The sequence below is a fragment of the Numida meleagris genome, chromosome 2 (assembly GCF_002078875.1).
Source record: "Numida meleagris isolate 19003 breed g44 Domestic line chromosome 2, NumMel1.0, whole genome shotgun sequence".
NCBI classification, from domain to species: Eukaryota; Metazoa; Chordata; class Aves; order Galliformes; family Numididae; genus Numida; species Numida meleagris.
Genome location: NC_034410.1, coordinates 9,768,357 through 9,791,419, shown reverse-complemented (window position 1 = coordinate 9,791,419; position 23,063 = coordinate 9,768,357). Strand labels below are relative to the sequence as shown.

At 39.8% G+C, this 23,063-nt stretch overlaps 1 protein-coding gene across 4 annotated transcripts in view; it reads right to left on the bottom strand.

Annotated features, from left to right (window-relative positions):
• The window catches only part of WDR37 (WD repeat domain 37), a 42,377-nt gene extending 20,320 nt beyond the window's left edge, over window positions 1-22,057 (bottom strand). Inside the window, exons 1-8 of one of the 4 annotated variants that reach the window (XM_021385752.1) lie at window positions 21,879-22,057; window positions 16,252-16,283; window positions 13,023-13,200; window positions 9,837-9,933; window positions 7,492-7,587; window positions 7,271-7,335; window positions 4,617-4,752; window positions 3,135-3,206 (exon numbers count right to left, since the gene is read on the bottom strand). In XM_021385752.1, coding sequence (XP_021241427.1) covers window positions 3,135-3,206; window positions 4,617-4,752; window positions 7,271-7,335; window positions 7,492-7,587; window positions 9,837-9,933; window positions 13,023-13,160 — 604 coding nt within the window. In that variant the 5' untranslated portion in view covers window positions 13,161-13,200; window positions 16,252-16,283; window positions 21,879-22,057. Of the gene's footprint in view, window positions 1-3,134; window positions 3,207-4,616; window positions 4,753-7,270; window positions 7,336-7,491; window positions 7,588-9,836; window positions 9,934-13,022; window positions 13,201-16,251; window positions 16,566-21,878 lie in introns of those variants that run through there. The other 3 variants (XM_021385749.1, XM_021385751.1, XM_021385750.1) reach the window with 3 other exon arrangements.

The following is a 23,063-nucleotide window of genomic DNA, read 5'->3' as shown; positions in this document are numbered from 1 at the left end:
TTGTAGCTCTATATTCAGCATTGATGTGGCCTCACCTCAAGTACTGTGTGCAGTTTTGGGCTCCACAATACAATAATATAGAAATAATATAAATGCTCTTCTTTGGACACAAGATGGTGAAAGGACTAGAGGATATGACTTATGAGAAGCTGAGGATACTTGGTTTGTTCAGCTTGGAAGAGAAAAAGCGGTGACCTCATTGCTGTCTATAATTCCCTCATGGGGCAGGAGTAGAGAGGGAGGTGCCTATCTCTGTGTAGACTGGCGACAGGACTAAAGGGAATTGCTTAAAGTTGTGTCAGAGAAAGTTCAGACTGGAAACTGGGAAAGAAAATTTCTCACCAAGAGTATGGTCAAACACTGGACTAGGCTAGTCAAGGAAGCAGTAACAGCCCCAACTGTGTTGGCATTCAAGAAGCATTTGGACAGTGCTCTTAGGTACATGGTTCAACTCTTAGGTTGCCCTGTGTGAAGTCAGGAGTTGGATCTGACAATCCTTGTAGGTTCCTTCTAATCAGGATGTTCTATGATTCTACAACTTGATGTCAGCTAATCATACTTTCACCACACAGCAAGCGTGAGAGATCTAAGGAATGTGAACAAGTCAAAGTGCTGTTGTATCTGTGCATCTTTCTATAGGGCATTAGAATCCCTGTGCTACAGGAGCTAGAAATCATGTAGCAGCAGGGAAAAAAAAAAAGTTGAACTCTTGGCTGAAAGTAGCTGACCACTCCACAGAGAACTTAAGTCTATTTGTCTTTGTCACAAAGTTCATGCAGTGTGCTTGCTGAGTTACCTAAACCAAAGAAATCGCATCAATACAAAAATTCCTGAGGAAATTAGCTGATGTCGTTGCAGAGCCACTCTCAATGATATTTAAAAAGTCATGGCAATCAGGTGAAGTCCCTGGTGACTGGAAAAGAGGCAACACCATACCCATTTTTAAGAACAGTAAAAAGGATGACCCAGGAACTACTGACCTGTCAGTCTCACCTTTGTGCCAAGAAAGATCACGGAGCAGATCCACCTGCAAGCTCTGCTAAGGCACATAGAAGGCAGGGAGCTGATACAGGAGAATCAGCATGGCTTCACCAAGGGCAAATCCTGCTTGACCAACTTAATGGCCTTCTACGATGGTGTCACTGCATCAATGGACAAGGGAAGAGCCACTGATGTCAATTATCTCAACTTCAGTAAGGCCTTTGATACGGTACCCCACAACATCCTTCTTTCCAAATTGTAAAGATGTGGATTTGATGGGTGGACTGTTCAATAGACAAAGAACTGGCTGCAGGATTGAGTCCAGAGAGTGGTGGTCACCATTCAATGTGGTAGTCATTACTCAATGTCTGGATGGAGATCAATGATAAGTGGCGTCCCTCAGGGGTTAGTGATGGGACCAATACTCTTTAATATATTCATGAATGACACTGACAGTGGGGTTGAGTGCACCCTCAGCAAGTTTGCTGATGACACCAAGCTGTGGGGTGCAGTGAACACACCAGAGGGACGGGATGCCATCCAGAGGGTCCCAGACAGGCTTGAGCAGTAGGCCCAGGCGAAGCTCAACAAATCCAACAGCAAGGACTTGCATAGGGGTTGAGGCAATATCCACTACCAATACAAGCTGGAGGATGAAAGGATTGAGCACAGCTCTGCTGAAAAAGACCTGGGGGTACTGGTGGATGGGAAGCTGGACATCTGACAGTAGTGTGCCCTCACAGCACAGAAAGCCAACCATATCCTGAGCTGCATCAAAAGAAGCGTGGCCAGCAGGGTGAGGGAGGTGATCCTGCCTCTCTACTCTGCACTGGTGAGGCCTCACCTGGAGTACTGCATCCAGATGTGGAGCCCTCAGCACAGGAGAGACACAGACCTGTTGTAGAGCATCAGAGGAGAGCCACAAAAGTGATCCAAGGGATGGAACGCCTCTCCTATGAAGACAGGCTGAGAGAGCTGGGGCTGTTCAGTCTGAAGAGAGAAGGCTCCAAGGTGACCTGGTAGTGGCCTTTCAATAACTAAAGTGGAGCTACAGGGAAGAAGGGGACAGACTCTTTAGCAGGGTCTATGGTGATAGAAGAAGGGCAAATGGCTTCAAGTTTAAAGATGGCAGATTTAGGTTAGATATAAGGAAAATATCTTTTTACAGTGATGGTGGTGAGGCCCTGGAACAGGTTGCCTAGAGATGTGGTCGATGCCCTGTCCCTGGAGACTTTCAAGGTGAGGCTGGATCAGGCCTTGGGCAACCTGATCTAGCAGTGGATGCCCCTGTTCATTGCAGGGGATTTGGACTAGCTGGCCTTTGAAGGTCCCTTCCAACTCTAAGGATTCTACAATTCTATGAATAACTCACTTTCTGGCTGCAAGACTCGATACTCCAGCATATGATCACATGAGAGCTCAACTCCCATCAGCAAGTTAAAGCTATGGAAAACACTACCATCTCTGATCTAGAAAAACCAATATTCTCACCCATTATGAGGTACAAAGCAGCTGAACAGGTACTTGCAGTCAAACTGGACACCAGTAATAAAGATTAACATCAAAAACCCTTACTGCACTGCACCTAACCACCCAAAGAGCAATACAAAAACACTTAAGGTCATGTTTCTGAAACATTCATATATTCATATGCCTACATGGAATCAAATGTCTTCAAAACAAGATTTTAAAACTATACAATAAATTATATGAGATTATATATATATTAAACAAAGAAGTGCAAATAGATGGTCACTCAGCATCCGTATCTTAAATCCCAATTAAAGCACAGAGCCTTCAAAACAGCCAAATTCTGATAACATAAACTTCTCTTGTTCTGCATATGCACGAAGACCTCAATGAATTCCAGTAGTGAATTTCTAAGTGTTGTAATTGTGCCTGTAAATTTTCTGTATATGTCATTGTTTATTCATTCAGCATTTAAAGAACTATCTTAATACTCCTCTCTAAAATAAGAATCACATTAGAAAACATTCTCTGGATGAAGATTGATGGAACTTTACAATTAACTTGCCAATGGTGTTGTCAAACCATGAAGTAAAACCACAATAAATATTTTTGCAGGCATCCAAAACGCACTTCCCCCTCCCCAAACCACTGCTTCCAGTTTACACGACATGCCCCTATCTTACCTGATCCAACATGCCCTACGTACTTGACAAGGCACTTCCCCGTTTCTATGCTCCACAGCAAAGCAGTATGATCTACAAAGATTAAAAAGCAGCAGTAAATATTTGTTACAAACATATACTTTTCCCTTTACCTCTGATTCAACAAGCAAGTTAACTTGAACTGTAAGTTCAAAGGAAATAAACTTAAGGAAACCAAAGGAAATAAACTTAAATCCAGAGAAGGCCAACTCCTCTTGATCATTATCTTACACATACAGTTGAAAAACACTCCCATCGTTACAACTTAATGCATCTCTCAAAAGAAGTAAGAGGAGCTATCCCAATCAGAATAATTTGCAGTAAGTACAGAAAGGCAAATTCTATGTATGTATAAAATGTATGTATAATGTTCTGATTGCCTATCATGAGATTAAGAAACACAAAGAGTTGAGTGATGAAAATCTCAATGAGTCACTAGGAACAAAAGTTCTACACACAAACTATTTACTTTTTGCTTAGAAGTCTCAAATGTATGTGTCTGCAGAGCACTATGGAAATTTACTTAAAAAGGACTCCAGATGTCACTACTTTACCCTTCCACAACCTCAAATAAATTATTAACACAAGTATTTTTAACTGAAGAGAATTTTAATCCTGAATTGGAGAACGGCTGTTTCCGAGTTAAATCAGTACAAAGACAAAATGGCCAACAATAAGACAAAATGTGCCCCTCAGTGGGCACATAAAAATGGTAACAGTTCAGTTTTTGAAACAGAAAAGTCTTCTGGCCCATAGTATTTGTGTGTGGTAAGTGTCCTCAATTTCTATTTCATCTTCAAAAGACTGACAACTCAAACTGACCAATTCAAACTGATAATGGTTTATTTCCTAATATTTTTCCAAACACACAAGTCTCTAGACTCGTTTTTGGATCATCACAGGTACTACTGAGAAAGTCAGTAAACCTCTGAAGTGGGGAGTAAGGAATCTAGTAAGATGAGTAACAACTGACAAAATAAGGTTTTTAACTGCTTCTAGATCCTTAAGCAACAGCCCAAAGTATGTAAGTACACAACAATTAGCAAACTATGGCTCCTATATCTACAGTTTTTATAATGCTTAATAACACTATGATAGAGGACCTTAAAGGGATCTCTGAATACAGTAGTATGGTATTGTGTGCAAGACACCTCAAGTAAGCAGCTCCATGAACCATCCATTTAAACCATCCAGCTAGAGCTGGCCCTAAGGGAAGAGTGGCCTGCATCGAAGTTAACTGACACATACTTAAGGTCAACAAGGATGTCTAAATTTTCTAGAGGATAAATGCATTTCAAGGAAAGTTTAATTTATTTTTGAGCTACTGAACTCCTTTAAGTCAACTCTTTCAGTGTGCAGGTCAGTGGTGGAATGACACATTCAGGTATGCTTTTGATGTACATTTTCTACTATTTAGAGATTAAACCAGAATTTTGTAAAGGTGCAAGCAACACAAAACCTTACCAGCAGATGCAGTTCCCAAAACCACTGGCTGAGTTTTCGCAACACTGACATCCCAAATACCATCCCTGTGGCCAATATATTCCTTTACCAGTTGACAGATTGCCCTTGATGTTGTAGTTTTAAAACTGGATACAATCTGAAATAGCAGAAAGATCAAAGTAATTTTTCCACATAGACACAAGATTAAGTTATCATGTCACAAATACAAATAGATACTTTTTCATACTGATTCTTTCATTTTCTTACAGTTCACTATTGCTAAGATTTTGACATTTGATGGTACGAAAGCAAGCTGCGATGTAAACATGCTTGATTACTTATAGCATGCCCCTATTTACAGAAGGCTAAACTACTCTGTACTAAAATAATACAATCTCACTGGAATAATTAGTTGTACAAATGCAGTGTGAACTTCCCATTTGGTGTGGCTAAAGGATTACAAGAAAAACAACGCCTTCCTTATCTACTCCCAAACAACTTCATCCAACAGCTTAAAGATAGTCCATGAAATCAAGTGTACTGTCTTTGACAAAATGTACTATTACATAATTCCAGTAAAAACCAGAAACATTCCATTTAACAAACTCACCACCATTTTTTTCAAAACTGCAAAAAGCTAATCACATCAAACATTAACCTGAGAGCACATGCCAGATTATCTGTGTAATAACACATACTTTAAAAATTCATCAAACATTTAGATGAACTTGACAAGTACATTCCCTCAGTGTTACAGGAAAACAGAGAAGACTCAAATTAGTATGTGCATAAATCACACTAAATTAAAGAAAAAATCTAACAAAAGTAGGAAAACTACAAAACATTATAGTAAAAGAAAACTGAAAACTCCAGATAATAGAAAGATATCGCACTCGCAGAAATTTTCAGATAACAGGAGTGTAATACTTTTTAAATGAACTAAAAGTTTCTTGCTGTAACATTTTCACAGACAACTGAAAACAGGAATGCTAAAAGATTACTTCAAAAAAAAAAAGCAAAGCTCAAGTTATAAACATCCTATTTTTACCCCACAAATGTTTATCCCACAAATTCATAACTGTGCTTTGAGAAAGACTTTCCAAAAAGCTTTGTTAACACTAAAACAAACAAAAAAAGCAATTCTTCAGTGCTCTGTTCAACATGCAAGTATGGGAAGGTATCTATCTACCTGACTTGTTGATTCAAAACCTTTAAATGCTTCAACACAAACCACATCTTCAACTTAGTAAAAATTAGAAAACTAGTTGTCTACATTTCAAATACAGTAAAAGGTTAAAAACAAAGAAACAAGTTAAAATCCCATTTGTTTGTGGTAACAAAATAGGTCTGAGGCATATCATTAAAGCAAATTACTTGAGGTTTTTAAAAGTTAAAGGACAACTTTAAGACTCAAAACTAGGATATTCCAAATCCTGATCATGACAACCTTCCTGTGGTAAAATGATAATGCCCTATCGGAATTCCAAATTAACCGATAGTATGCATTCCTATTTAATAGCACCAGAAGCAACAATCATTAAGGCTGTATTGAAAGGAAAATGCGTTAATGGCAAAAATTAATTGTTTGTATTACAGTTTCATAAGCTTTGAATACAATCACATAGATGAGACTTTAACATTGAATGTGGTCCTTGAACTAAATTGAATCACATACGAGAAATGGAACAGTAGAATTAAGTAAACATTTAAGGACTAACACAGCACTCATTTCAGATTTCAAAATCAGTTTTCAATCCTATACTCAAACTACTCTTGCGTTCTGTTTTTCTAATTTTGAGTCAAATCCTAATGCAAAGTTTGCTGGGAAAAACCTCTCTCTCCTACTAATCAACAACCACAAATGTTACCAAAACTGCTAGACAGTATTTTCAATAATTATTTAATGGCAAAGCCGCAATAGTCCTTCTTAGTAAACGCCATTTTGTACAAACACAGGGACTCAGAAGTTTAAGAACACTACATACAGACAGACAGACATATAGACTGATTTAATTGACACTTTCTCTACATATGAAATCTTTGTGAAGTTTTTGTTTTTTTTTAATTCCTACTTGCTGTTCCTCACTTCATATACTAGTTACTGGATCCACTGTTGTCAAGAAAAGAAAGGAAATATTTAAGTACCATGCAACTTCCAACAGGCCTGAGGAAAGTTTTTATATTATTTCAGCAGTTTCTCAAAGTTTCATGTGCAAATAACCAGGTTAATCCTTGACTGTGTTTCAACTTTGTCCTATTTGTTAAATCCATACAATTTCACGTACTTCCTTCTATACAGAGAACTCAATTCTAGTAAGAAAGTAATTGTCTGCAAGTAAACTCAGTCAATCCATTTTTCTATTTCCCTCATCAAAATGCTATATCTCTTTGAAGAAGAGCTATTGCTCATGCATATACACACAAACGTTCTCCCCCCTCTACCATTCTTTTTTTTTTTTTTTTTAAATGTGAGTAGTTACTGTAAAGATGTAAATTGTGTGGTAAAAGTAAGAAGTAATTGATGCATCCAAGATAAGGATACTGTTCTTCCTGAGGCAGGTTTACATAAAGAACAGCACTACTTAGCTTAACAAAACCATAATTTACAACTTAACACAGCCATATTAGTCTCATGAGCACACACCAAATGAGCAGAGATTTAATTTGTCTCATACCTTGCTAGTAGATGCCTTGTAAGTTGTCTTTAATTTCTGAGAAAGTTGACTGGTACTATGGCTGGCTGTTGAGACAAAAAAAATTCAAAGGAAGATATTTCAAACATAACATTAGTTTATTTGTATAAGTAATTGGTCAATAGATTCCAAGTTTGGGCCAGCCGAGTGTAAAAAAAATTACATTCAAAAATACGATTTAGGATTCTTCGTGGATCTCCTACCTTTTGTTTTCAGTTGTCCTTTGCTCAGTTCAGCTCCATCAACCGTCTGTCCTTCAGCTGCTAAACGCTCATTAAGCGTATCAACCTCTCTACGTACTGATAAGAAAAATTCAAATTAATACAAAAAAAGGAGTACCAATAATAATATTATTAGCATTCTAAATAAGAATTGTTACAGTTAGCAAGTAACGTGTCTTGCACTGAGGACAGGAAAAGAGATCAAATGCGATTTTATAGAAGCAGTTCTCACAATGACATAAACCAAGACTCATCCTGAAACTTCCAGAGATCTACCTCAACCTAGATTCCAAGGAAAGCATTATTGGCTTCTAACTAGTTATTTTTACTGTTAAATGTGACTAAATATTAACAAAGCAACTTCTGTGAAATATATGGTCCACCTACACTGACTCAAATCCAATAGAAAGCACAAAACTTACTAACCGTGTGGCTAAAATATTTATGGTGATATATGTTACTACTGGACAGAGATTTTATTAATCATGAAATAGTATTCTTCCCTGACTTCTTCCCTACTGCTAGAGACTCCACAAAAAAGAGCACAAACATACATTTTATACTTAGAGATACATTAAAAATGCAGCAGAATAACATATACATTTTACATTTAAGTGTTTTAGAAATATTAAGTACAATCAAAATAATTCTTGCACATAACACAAAGTATTCATTTGCAACAAGAATATGCTTTTCTCTCAATTATTTATAACTCTTGCCAGCATCATTTGAGCAACAGAGCAATGGTACACCAAGATCAGGTACTCTTAAGAGATTTCCAGTTGTTCAGTTGGTTTAAATTATCTGATTTCACTGTAAAAAGAACATTTTCAGTGTCTTATAGTTATTCCTTAAAACCTGGGCCAATACTCTTTCAACATCTTCCTCAAGTCAAATTTCACTGACAGTCTTTAGCCAAGCAGTTTTCAGCTGGTCTGAAGAACAAGCCTAGGTCTGCCTTTCCCACAAATTCTTATGACTTCTTTAAAAAGGTCATTCATTCCCAGACTTTGGAACAAGACTTTCAGATCTGGGAGAACGTGATCCATTAGGATTGCGTTTTTCCACCATTTCTGAGAAATGCACAGAAGTCTCAGTCATAAGCACTAAAAAAAAGTCAGCTTACACTTGTATATCACCTCCAATTTGCTGGAAATGAGCAAAGCAAGATTCTCTTTCCTGTGTTCCTAGACACAAGTACCTAAACTTATTAAACACAACACTAAAGAGAAGTAAACTAGGACAAGCTTGTAGTAACAGATGACTGAAACAAACCAGTCAGGCAGACTAGAATAAACAGCTGAAAGAATTAAGATTGCAGCCTGGAAGGAACTAGGAAAGGAAGAGACTAGAAATTAGTTGTAATGAGGGACAGAGAATACATGAAAATCCAAGAAGGAAAACCTGAGATTCTCTACTGAATACTGCAACACCAAGGTAGGAGTTAGACCAAGAGCCAAAATAACAGACTGAACAACTTGGAAGTTGTCCTGGGGGCAGAGAGATTACAAATGCCAGGAGTCAAATATAACACTCTGGTGAAGAAGAAAGATGCAGAAGTAAAAGAAATGGGATCGACAGAAAATTATTATGCTCTCAGGATTACAGGCAAATTGCTTGCTTGCTTTTCTGACAAGCTTTTGCCAAGTTTCATGAATGTTTTGCGTGGGGGGGGGGGGGGAGGGGAAGAAAAAAAAATCCAACAACAAACTTTTCTTACTTCCAGCCAACTTCTCAGCAGGAGACTGAGAGCTCAGGTGTGCAAACTTTCAGTAATGTAAAAAATGTACAGTGTTGACAGCATTTAACCAACACAATCTCAGCTTTTTAACAGAAGAAAAAAGCAGCACATTTCCAATAACAAAGCAAAAATGATATTGTAACACGAGTGGTTTAACTGTGAGAACAGATCAGGTGTGGAAAAGTTTGACATGGAGCCAAGGTAGATGGATTTGACAATTCAGAAGCCAAGCTTCCAAAACCCAACAAGGAAAATTTAGGAGGGGCTTTACTATATAGTTGCTTGTGTTACCCTGGATCGTACATCCCTTTGGATCACATCCAATATAGTATATTACATATGTCATTTTTTTTGCAGATAATACTTGGAGTTTTTACCTGAGTGCTCACCTTCAAAATTCACAAGCAGCTGCAGTTTCTAGTTTTGTGATGCACTAACAAGCACTTTCAATACAAGTTCAAAAAAACTTTTAAACCTCTCAAAGCAAAACTCAATTAATTATATTACAGCATTCAGAGTAATCTTTTCAAGTAGTATATCCTAGGTCTAACCAGTTCTCAAGTTGCTGGAAAAACTACATACTCACATTCCAAATTTTCAATATATAAATTTTCAAACTCCCGCTCTATCTGCCCAAAAAGTTCCAGGAGCGTGTTCCGAACAGAAGATGGTAGTTTAGAATCCTAGGAGGCAAAACATTGGGTTTTACATTTTTATCTAATTACATTACATATTTAACTTAATGTGTATCTATTTAATACATACATACATAATTTAACTTAGCATTAAATTAAATATGTATACATACGTCACCTGCAATTGCATTTCAATCTTAAGCCCACTTTAAAAGTTTTTTACCTCCTGACAAAAAGGAAACTTAGAACTTCTTCTGGCATACAACATAAAATAGAAAGACCAGGGGACCTTTCTTACAACATAAAGCAATTCAGTTTATGAACTCTTTCAAGGGACAGAACTCAAGTGTACAGGCTTCTTTATGTTTTTACTACGGAACAATTATAAAAAAAATACAACTCAGTATAGAAAAAAAGTGGGAAAAAAAAGGTGTTAAGTTGCCAAGATGCTTCTAGTTCAAGAGGAAAAACACCTTTGGTTGATCAAGTAATTCACAAGTTGACTACACATTAGCTCAAGAAGGTGTTTTGCAATTATACTTTATTACTAAAGCTTTAGACGAACTTAACTTTTAAACGGCTAACTACTCTTGTCACTAACTAACTAAGCATGAAATTAATGATGATTTCTAATCCTTTCCTCATGTATTACTCTAGAAATTTCCTCTTCACAGAAAATATTTTGAGGCAAATTTACAAAGAAGGGCTGAGTTTGTCTTCTGCATAACTAATATAAGAGTTCTGAGGCATAAAAATAAGTACATGATAAAACTGCTAACAAAAGATGTAAATGACTTGACTTCAGTACACAGGTGGATCACAAGTTTCTGAAGGCAACTGAATTTTACTGACTTGCCTGCAAAACAGAGTTCAACACCATAATTTCATTAAAGAAACACACACTGCATCCCAACCAACCAGGTATTGATTTCTGCTGGGATTCACAGTGAATCATTGTATCAGTTACTGAAAGCTGTTGAGAAGACGGTGAGTAAAGACAACTGAATGTAATACATTGATAAACTCAAGACCCAGCACTAACAAATATCTTATAAAATTTAAAGCAAAGTACACTACTCAAAAATGGCAAGGTAGAAAGAAAAATATATATACTGTCATTAGTCTAATAACTGCAGTAAATCAATCTACTAGCTGCTCTAATCTACACATATGAATCATAATTCAGAATTGAGCCGTCCTTGTGCAATGTGCAAATAAATTCTACTAAAAGTGTTCTTTTCTTCAGTTGCTGATGCACTACAACATGCAGCTGGCTTATGCAGTTATTACTTATCTAGTTAGCCAGTTGTTTCAAGAAGAGTTTCCCCTTAGTGAGCCTTACCCTAACAACAAAAAGGCTTGACTACTCCTTTGCAGCATATCAAACTGCCATCTCAGCATTCACCTATCAAATACATAGGAGCACGTGCATTTAAGCAACATTAAAAGAAAAAAAGAAAGAAAATATGAAAAATAAAGAAGTATGTAAGTTCAAGTCTTGAAATCATCAGCTATTTAAAAAAAAAAAAAAAAAAAAAAGAAAATCCAGTCTGCTTCTGCCACAATACAAACCACCACTATTAGAGGTCTTAAATTACAGAAAAACCATTACGGAATATAACATTAATGTAGGACATCACTCAAATTACAGCGAACATCATTATTTCAAAGGAAGTTTAAGGATGATTATGGTTTGTTTTGTTCTAAAGTGTTCCAGCAAAGCCAAACCAAAAAGAAATTGTTTCCATTCCTATAAACTGAAACACGAACAAATGTGCATGGCAGCCATTAGAGGGCAGCAGGCACCTTTGATCGAGTCAGCACATAAAGAACCAGAATTTAACGTAACATTCTGGTTCATACATTCAGGATGACTATCTTCAAAAAGCCAGACAGGTTATTCATGGACATCGAGTTTAAGGACAAGAGCAAGAGAAACCACTAAGAGATGCGCACAGGGAGAAATACTAAAATAGGTTAATACTTTTGTTTTCTATGCAGTAATGGCAGCATGGCTTGACCTCTCAGCTGCTCTTCATTCCTGAAGTGAGCTGCAACTGTTTTCAGTTACAAACCATGAATAATCTTCTGTGCAAGGAATTATTTAGATTCAACTTTAAGATGACAAAACTAATACTGTAATTACTGAATAGATTCAGTAGGAAAGCCTGTCACATCAGAGAAATACAAGCTGCTCACTTCAGTGTACCTGCAGACAGCCCAGAAGAGAAAGTGAGGTTTCATACAGCTAAACAGTATTTCAAAACAACTCTATGATACAAATCAAGTTTTACATCATCTATGCCCGGCCCACACTAACACTTTGTATTCAATTTGATACTAAGTAGTCTTTTATTTGCTTATGTTAGCCAGCACTGCTTTAAGCACTCCCTATAGGAGTCTTAACTACAGTTCATTTCAATATTGCGAGGTGAAGCATTCCGAGTGGCTCCTGACTGCATCCACTACAGAGACTGACATGATTATAAACATTCTGGAAGTTTATGATTGTTGTTCATTCACTTAACATTTAAGTGCACAGAAAAAGCACATCTGCAACTGAGATGAGTTCAAAAACAAAACAAAAAACTCCACTAAAAAATGTAAGTTAGCTCACATCTGTCAAGCAGGCAGAAATACACTCAAGCAGAGAGTATTTCACTCCACAGAAAGGGAAGCCAAATTGTGTACCCACTAATACCTTCCCTTCCAGAGCTGAAATAACAAATATTTCAGTTTATTCATAGCCCTGAGTAACTACTATTCCAAATCCAATCTTAGAAAATCATGAATCAGTCTTCAACTCTGAGATGCGGTGAGATGGCAGGGGGATGCACAGCACGCTGTACGGGCTGTTTCTTTCTTAGTGCTCTTACCACTCATGCGAGAATAAGTAAAAGCGAATAAAAAGTTTCCTGAGTCTGGAAACAACCTGAAACACTGCCAGTAACTGCATCAGTAGTCTTCAAAGACGGTCAACATTGAAAGCAAACAAGCCTGTTGTTTCCTCAGCCTTACTAGATGTACTTCGTTACTTATTTTTATTTCATTTTTTTCCACACGGAATACAATACTACTATCATAAAAAAACCACCACCCGCTAAGGAGGTTCCCTGTGCAGTAATGTATTACTTTACCTGCCCTTCCAACATGTCTCTCTGCAGTCCTGCCCGTTCTTGCTCAGAACTGTTGGTTCTTCGGATTGAAAGGCTGTGCGATTTGCGTTTCTGCTTTGCTTGGCGAGCAGATGCACAACTTCCACTTTCTATTGGCATTACTTCAAAAAAACAGCTTCACAGAGGCTCCTACGATAAACTAAGGACAAGCATTAAGTGTCACCGATTGCTCTGCCAAACCAATCAAAGTTCAGCATTTTTCCTCAGAACAAAAATATGAGGTGTACTAAATTTTGGAGTTGTTTGGGAGTGTCGTTAAAGCGGAGAGATCCTAATTACTTACAGCTATTTGGGAAACAACATTAAACTCAAAAACATGTAAGTAACTATGCAAATAAAGAAGGGGATCATTTCTGCATTACTTTTGAATCAGCTAACAAACCGCCACAAAAGGAAAACAGATTTCACTGCCTTCCTGGCTTTGGTGAGTACCAGCAGCAATAGCCCCAAAACGCTTTCAAGAAACAATTATTATGCATACCATATTTCACTGAAACGCATGCAAAATTAAAACCCAGCTGGAAAATGAAAGCAAACAGACATGATAACTTAGGGACACTGTCAGGTTAGGAACGCAGAATGCAACGTTAAGCACCAGTCTATAAAATTGAGTTCATGTGCTTGTTTACATATAGCAGAAGTTACGTCCAATGACAATCTGCAAACTACTTTCCACCATTTTTGACAGTTCACAGTTTCACCTTCTTAGATAGCAAAAATGCACTCGACTTATCAGGACAGTGAAAGGGAGCCTGACTTACCAGGCTGCTGCTGCTAATTTTTAAGCTTTGTCAGCTTGTTAATGTCAAATATGCACTTTAATATCCTTACAACACCTGACAGTATCACCAAATGGTATTACCATGCATGATCTACTGCTTTCCCCTGTTTAAGAAAAATCAAATAGCGTTTGATTTCTTCCATAAACAAGTGGAGAAGATGTTCCTCAGTCAAAATATTTTTCTTTTTTAAAAACAAACCATTTCTGATTTTTTTTTAAATTAAACTCAGCAAATATTCAGCAGAAATTATTTTTAGCTTCATGGGGTACCAGCTGTTAAACGTTCCAAGTATTTTAGGATTTATTATTCAATTTTTTTTTAAATCATGAACACTGAGAACAAAATAAAATTCATTCTCCAGCATAAATGATTTCCAAAACAACAATTACAACTTAAAATAACTGCAACAGTCTGCAGAGAAATAGGAGAGCAGAGTTGGCAAAGCTGACAAGGCAACTGAGCTTCCTTTCAGACAAGCTGATCAAAGAAAAATATAAACCAAACCCAGGGCCACTTCCAATTTAAGATCCGCCAACACACCAGATCTCAAGCTAGGAATGAGCACCATCACTATGAAGAAGATCCAGCATGAACCAGTTTGGTGGTTTCGACACGGAATTTTCAACTTTTTAACATATCGTAAAGCCAAGGAAAAGTATCACTGACTAAAAACACAGTATGTATCATGAATAAAAACAGCTTTAAATTTGCCTCTGTTTTTATATCACAAAACAAAAATATATAAAGATGCATGAAAGAGACTAGATTTAACTAGGGTTTTTATGCCTGTAATCCTCAAACCTTCTCAAAAAGTACCCGGTATCTTATTAGCTACTGGAGCATCTGAGTTCCAGCAAACTGACACCAATCCCATAGGGAATCTAAAACAAAAATTCAGGCTGCACCAGTACCCTGCACTTCGCTGAAAGGATTTTATTAATTTCTACTGGACTGTGCACAGTCCTCCCCCGCACCTAATCCCACTGGAGCTTTTCATGTGTGATTAATCAGCAGTAACTAATTAGCTATATATATATATATACATAAACCTAAGAAGAAAGTAAAGAACTGCCATTAGGTAGTTGCTTATTTCACTAGGTTTCATTTTTCCCTGTGGCTACACACCTCTATCACAGAGAGACAGGGCTGAAATAAAAAAAAAAAAAAAAAAAAAAAACAGAAGCCAACCCTGTAATCAAGTTACTGCCAGTTTTCTGGGCTTCACTGAGTATCTTCCTGTTCTTGAACATATGGTCAAGAATTAGGAACAGGCTTGCAGCACTCACCACATTTGTGTTTCTTTTCAAGCTATGATCAGACAACAAACACGGCTGAAGATTCTCCTCTTTTCTACTCTCTCTTATCTCACTTGGGAACCACTATTTTGGTGCCTTTCAAAAGCTTGGGGGTTTCTGCAATGTTCATGACCAGTGCTTGAGGCCCAATGCAACAAACTGTGCGCACACAGATGCGTTGAGCAGTTATACATCTATACATACACACAGCTGCGCACCATCACAAATCAGCTTACACCATTCACTTAAATGCCACAAAAAGAAATCCAACGTCTAGTTTCTGCCAGCTACTGGCTTCTAAGCTGTGGGTATATACACAAGCATTAACATGGTTTATATTTACTCCTTACTAGGCATTGTTCTTACTATGTTAACTTCCACTTGCCCTCTGCTGCCAAGCTACTTCATTTCAGAGCACTTCACCAAGAAACACGCTGTTCTAGACTGCTCCGGGACACACAGATTCAGCAGCTATAAAGCAGCACACTGTGCCATGTAGAATTTAAAGGGACACTGTCAAGGAGGCGAGATGAAATTTTCACAGGGTGAAATTCTCACATGAACTACACAAGAGTTTCTACTTTCAGAGCAAGCAGAACAGGCCAGATACGAAGCACTCGCCACGCTCCGCTCATGCCCCGGCGTGACCACATCCATGCACTGTTTGGGAGAGCAAGCATGCACAGCTCCCTGCAGCGGGCGGCACGCAGCCAGAGCAAAGCTGCAACGAGAGGCGACAAGCAGGCATGTGCACACAGAGGACAAGAAAGAGGAACAGAGGGGGACCAGCTTAACCGCCTTTCATATTACTCTTCCTTCCACCAAAAGGCCACGTCACCTGTCCGTAAGGGAGCAGTTCGTAAAACCCAGACAGAAATTCGAGCAGAAAAGTAATGACGGTGTCCCTTTAAACACGAATTTCTCTTTGAAATGTTCAGAAACATTTTTCATATTAACCGCACCAGTGAGAAGCTGTTGATTTTCCAACAGTAGATTTTACAGAACAGATCCTTGGCAATACGATAATAAAAAAAAATAAACACATTAGGTGCTCATTTCTAGCAGTTACCTGATTCCCCTTATTATGTAAGGTTGTCAAACAGCGAAAATTACCTGTCCAGAATATCAGTGTCATGTTACATATCCTATGAAAACCACATTAAATATTGATTAGTGAAACAGTCAGTAGTACACAAACCAAAGTATTACACATTTTTGAAACTTCTGTAGTTAGAACACACCAGATGACAGGAAGGGGGCAGTGGGGAACGGAATACACGTCAAGGCTAAGCGGCAAATTTGAGTCAAGCAAACTAAGAAAAAAGGCATAAAAATGACCCCTCACATATCATTAGTCACACAATGTTAATCAGAACATTCAAACGTTACAAATGGGTTCTGAGAAGGTGCATTCACTTCCCCTACCCTCCCCCCCCCCGCCCCCCACTGCTTACAACTACAACAAGCAGCATGAAATATCACCAGGAAGGATGGGAATAGCTTCCTGAATAAATGAAGCTGAATTCACTAAAGATAAAAACAGAGTACATAAAACTGAAAAGTACCTCCCAAGGAAAAAAAAAAAATGTAAAAGGGAGAAAAGTATTGTATAACTAAACTATATTCAGCAAAGGCACACAAGTAAACAAGTATTGCATTAATACAAGTGAGCTGTAAAACATAGTGAGCATTTCTGCTCAGTCATTTTGGGAAATGCCATGTTTGCACGGTGCTCTTCACACAGCGATCTGTCACAGCCTCCAGAGAATGCCACCAAATGAATTTCTGACCAAGGCAATCAGTAGAAGTAGGGGAAAAAAAAAAAAAAAAAAGTGTCCTAGAAAAGAGTCTAGACCATAAGTGATTACTACTTTCTGAATGTAAAGACACCTTGGTGTTTCAATTATGCTGTTTAATTAAACTCAAATCATATTTTACAGTCTGTTAAATTAAAGTTCTGTCACCTACCTTTCCGTAACAGATGTTACCGTGTACTCACAGGAAATAGTTCATTAGAGTAACAGTAAACAGCAGATGTGTAGCCAGTTACCAATTTATTCAGCTACAGTAAAGAAACGGCATTGAACAAAAATGCCATCGGTCTTGTTGCCAGCGCACACCAGTCCCACTACTTAAAAATTAATTCATTGCAGCAATCAACCAATTCTACTCGCATGCTTCCACTTCTGAGCATGGAATAAGAGCAGCAGACAGCTGAAAGGAACTCCTGGGGTATGGATACTGCTGAAGCCAGGAAGAAAATCTGTTTTAAGAAGTGTCAGAGCTCACACCAAACAGCTACAGTACTGCATTTCCTTTTTTGTTCATTCAAGGCAACATACAGGTCTGGAAAGGGAAAGCATCAGGAAATTTCAGCAACATTTCTTACCCAAGATCTCCCTGCTCCATTTTGTTTAAAGTTTAGCAATACCAGCACTTACTATTTAAAGGATTTTGTCAAAACAAAACAATTGTACTGGATTTCTGTGTGCTCTTAAATCTCTTAAACAGTTTCAGGTCTTTCTGTTGCAAATATGTTTTAGAACAAAATTTCAGTGCATACTATATAAGAAACAAAGGCTTATTACAACAGTAATTACTGTCCTGAGCAACAATAACACTTTAAGAAATAAAGATCCCAATTAATGTGTTGTTTTCATGCAGCAGGGAAGGAAGAGAAAGGGAGGAGAATTGTTACAGTTATTAAGTACTTAATTACATATAACTCAGTTTGACAGCATTACTCATGAGTTAAGGGAATTTAAAAGTCAATCTACACCCTTACAACCTCTATTAATATGCAAAGGTGTCAAATTTGAAAGAGTGAAACTTCCATTTTGAAGTCATAGAATAGAATCAAAGAATCTTTAGAGTTGGAAGGGACCTTTAAAGGCCAGCTAGTGCAACTCCCCTGCAATGAACAGGGACATGCACAGCTACATCAGGTTGCTGAAGGCCTGACCCACCCTCGCCTTGAAAGTCTCTAGGGACAGGGCATCCACCACGTCTCTGGGCAACCTGTTCCAGGGCCTTACCACCATCACTGTAAAAGACTTTTTCCTTATATCCAACTTAAATCTATCCCTTTAAGCTTGAAACCGTTTCCCCTTGTTCTTACACCTGCTAAAGAGTCTATCCCTCCTTTCCCGTAGCTCCCCTTTAGATACTGACAGGCCGCTCTCAGGTCACCTCGGAGCCTTCTCTTCTCCAGGCTGCATAGCCTCAGCCCTCTCAGCCTGTCCTTGTAGGGAGGTGTTCCACCCCTCTTCTGGATGCACTCCAACAGGTCTATGTCTCTCCTGTACTGAGGACTCCACATCTGCACTTCAGTGAACAGTTACTTTCAAGGACACTATACATCCAAGCGTAGTTAGTTCAATACAAATTCCAAGAGCACAGCACACCCGAGAAAGATCAGGTTAAACAGACCCCTTTGCAATACTAGGTGTTTTTCTAAAGATAAATATTTAGGAAACAAAACCACTCCAGATCATCACAGATGATGCTAGAACCAGTGATAAGCGCGCTCAAACGTTACAAAACCCACTCGAGCATTACAACGTGACTTGGTTCTCCTAAATTTAGTACAGCACGCTTTCAAACAAAACTGGATGTTACTTGAAATGTCAGAGGGGAAAGCAGCCACCAGTGAAAAGGTGACAACTTCCCTTTGACAGAAAGCATCATAAAGAAACCGCACAGATGAATTTTAATTACATTATGCAGCTGGAAGCCAGTGATAAAAACTCCAGCACATTAGTAGATACCTACTCCAAGCAAGCTTCTAACACAACACTGAAGTGTAAAGCAGTCCAATTTTGCTGCTAGCAAGCTTTGATCCTGGTAATTCAACTATGTCAGCAAATGTTGCAATCCCATCAAAATGCAGCACTGACTGAGCCTGCCAACAGTTAGTCTACTGAAGCAGAAAGTTATACCCTTAACCATATATACTTATTTTAGCTGATATTAAACAATAACTGTTATTAAAAATAGATGACTTTTTATCTAGAATGTAAAAGAAACCTGGTTGGGTCCACTGATATCATCAGAGCAAGAACTCTGAAGTGGAATTGCTGAAGTACTGAAAGCATACAGCACTCCTTAGAGAGCCATGTTAACTATGCCCACTGAATATGCTGTTTCAGATAGCTTAAATAATACATACAACGTACAGTGCAATCTTGCATTTAACATTATGAATACCTATCTACACAAATATATATTGTGCTTTATTTTATTAATGAGTATTGATTAGCTGATTTTTTCTTGGAGAGTTCAGCAAAGGGCATCAAGACCTGCTAAATGACTTTCTGCTAGTTCAGTCCTAAAGAGCAGCCTCCAAACACGCTTTGTTTCCTTAGCTGTCTCACAGACCCTTCAGCTCTCACTCCTGTATTAGCAAATCCCTGACAGCTCACAAGGAGTCTGACTGCATGTACAGGTATGTAAATACAAGACCTGAGGGTGAGGAATCCCAAGGAAGTTCAAGCACAAAGGTGGTTTACCTTAAACAAAAGTATTTGTTTAAGGAAGCACTGCAGCTCTTTTAGAGGCCAGAACCTTAATGTGCTGTCTCTAAACAAACAATATTCAGGCTTTTATTACCAGCATACCAGATCAACAGATAGTATGTTTTTATGCAAACAGAATGACCTCTTATAACTTCATTTGGGAATACAACAGTTGCTAATAAACTAGAATACTTTACTGCTAAGACAGCAACAGAAGCAAGCAGCTCTGACACTAAGTGTAACACCTTCAGCACGCTTTTCTGAAGCACTGATAAGCAACCTTCACACAACACACTCTTTAAGCATTTCCTCATCTGGCCTACCCGATCTCCCAGCAGTGTGCAACAGCACTGTGAGTCCCCACTCCTACTACTCCAAAACACTAAGTCTCACAACCGAGTCTCACAACCATCAGCAGGAATTACCTGATGGTGAAAAAACAACAAACAACCCCTCTGGCTTGGAAGGAGATTCACCCAATTCTTGGTGTTGGCATACTCTCCCTGCAGAGGTTGGAAGAAGCAGCATCTCAAACAGGCCTCACAGCCTGGCCTTCATCTCCCACAACAAGATGCAAGCCTTAGTTTCAGGGCCTACAAACTCCACAGCTTAATCCCTACCTCATCACAAATACACCAAATACAATGCTACTTCACTTCTGATGATGATGTAGCAAATCTGGTTTGCAGTTTCTAGTTCATGCAGAAGTAAGCTTCTCTTTTAAAGTATTTTCACCCCACTCACAAGATTCTTCACATGACTTACCAACACTGTTAGGCACTTCAGTCAAGAGGCACTGCAACTATTAAGAAGTCCTAAATTTAAACGGAAGACAAGGTATGAGCATGTCCACATCAGACAGTCTCAGAGAAAGTTATATTTAAATGTAACATAATAAACCTAGTTTAAGGACATGTGTTCACACAGAGAAAGCAGCATTAAAAATACAAATGACACTGGCCTTTGCCTTGAATTCTAACACCTCCTCAATGCACTTCTCAAAGAAATTGCCCCAGCCCACAACACTCAAAGCTATGTTTAAAGTTATTACAGAAAGACGCGTTAGGAATGACAAATGCAAGCACGAGATCTTATCTAATATAAACTACTTGCATGAAAATATACCTGAGGATTGTTGAGGTTACCAGCTTGCTTTTTAAAAATATCATGTAAAAAAAAAAAAAAAACGATAACAGCAGGCTTGCTTGGAAAACCATTTCAGAACCTCGTTTATCCAAGAGGATACTGCTGTGATGTTCCAAACTGAGTGCCTGAACAATAGACGCGTGTGTAATTTCAAGGTGTATTCAGTGACACTGAATCACTCCAAAAAAGTGGTTCCACCAGTTCTTTAAGTAAATTTTCCAGGAGCTACTGTTATAGAGAGCATACATAGAAACATTGTAACAAGTCAAAATTTGACAGGCTGGAAGAGGCAATAGCAAGGATAATGACAGCTTAGAAGTTTGTCTTCTCAGGTACACACTGAGATAGCCTTGAATAGCGACTCAAGGCTCAACTTGAAAAAGTTTTCCCTTGTCTTTCCACAAGCACAATCTTCATAGTTTCCTTCTACACCTGGAAACTGAAATCTATTCAACCTTTTAATATAGGAATTATATCCATTCTCCTCCAACATTTGTTTCCACAATTTTGAGCTCGGGGAAAGAGAAAGAAATACTGCGAATGAATCGTGATGGAGGTGAACCACACGCTGTGGGCAGTTCCAGGCCATCTCCTGCTGCCCAAGGCCAGCCCTGCCAGCAGCACATCCCTGCCCCGCTGCCTGCGGCCTCCCGTTCCTGCTCCACCTGAGCACAGAGTGGGATTCAGCCCGTGAGTTAACCAGCCGCCACGCCTGGCCTGTCCTTAGGACACATAGCAGTACATACACAGAGTTCTCAGCCTCCTAGGCAGGCATCCCCATCTTCAATTTCTACAGGACTGGGTGATCCTACAGCCTGAGGCTTAGCGGCTACAAAAACAATAACAACACGGCAGCTCCCGCTTTTAGGGAGGGCCATGCAGGTCACCTCACGGACCACGCCGGTAACAGCCGGGCCCAGCCCGAGCCCCCGCCCCCCGGCCCGGCCCGGCCCGGCCCGGCCCAGCCGCAGCCCTCGGGGAGCCGCCGCCGGCCGCGGGGGTCGCGGCGGGCGGGAAGATGGCGGAGGGTCCGCGCCCCGCCGAGGGAGCGCGGAGGGGGCGGCGCGGCCCCGCACTCACCTGTCAGCCCCAGCGGGCGGGCGGGAAGGGGCAGGGCCGCGGGAGGCGGCGAAGGGACGGAGGAGGAAGGCGAGGGCGGGAGGGGAACGGCGGCAGCGAGCAGCCCGACGCCGCGCTCCGGCAACGACGCGCCTCCCGGCTGAGCGGCCCTCGCGGCGACATCCGGCGGTGGGCGGAAGCAACGCGCGGCTCCCGCTCGCCGCCCCGGCGCCATGGAGACCGGGCCCGCCCCGCCGCAGCCTCCCCTCCCTCAGCACCGCGCTGCCCTGAGCACCGAGCGGAGCCAGACGGCGCGTGTGGGGCTGGTACCCCAGGGGGTGTCAGCCTCCGCCGGCCCGAGTCCCGCCTGCTGCCTCTCGCCCCTGAGCAAAGCGGGGACAAACGGCCGCCCCAGCGCCTCTGCGTCTGGGGAAACGTTCCAAAAGCACTGCTGGAATTCTTAGGTTCTGAGATAGAATGGCAGGAAAATGCCAGATCCGTAATTCTCATTTGTCCGCAGTGTGGCAGAAACAGTAAATCAAGGGGAAGCGCTGCGTTCTGCAAGCAGGCTGCTCGCTTTGAAGCGTACAACTCATAATTGAAATGGGATTAGCTCCTTTGGTGATTAACGTTCAGAAGAAGCCTCCACCTAACATTCCTATTCATTGCGGCAGATTATGAAAGTCAAAAGAGGCCTCTGCCTAATTATTTCCTCTCCTCCCTCAGATGCCAGCAGCCTCAGAAGAGGTCTGTGGAAAGGCCAGAGAACATGCGCCTGGTTGCGAGGGCTAAAATTATTAGCACATTTTCTTTTCATGTCCTTCCCAGCTACAACTGTGCCAGCTGATCTCTTTTGTCTTCTTTTTCCTTTCTACCTCTTTTTGTGCACTCGTGTCTTAATTGTATTGACACAGACAAAAACCACATGGTTTAGCTGCTTACAAGCATATTTTTCTTCATTGGAGGTTACAGAATCATAGATTTGCTCAGATTAGAAAAGACCTTCAAGATCATCAAGTCCTACCACAACCTAACCATACTACTCTAACAACCCACCACTAAATCATGTCCCTGAGCACCACATCCAAACGGTTTTTAAACACATTCAGGGATGGTGACTCAACCACCTCCCTGGGGAGCCTATTCCAGTGCTTAACAACCCTTTCAGTAAAGAAGTTTTTCCTGATATCCAACCTAAACTTCTCC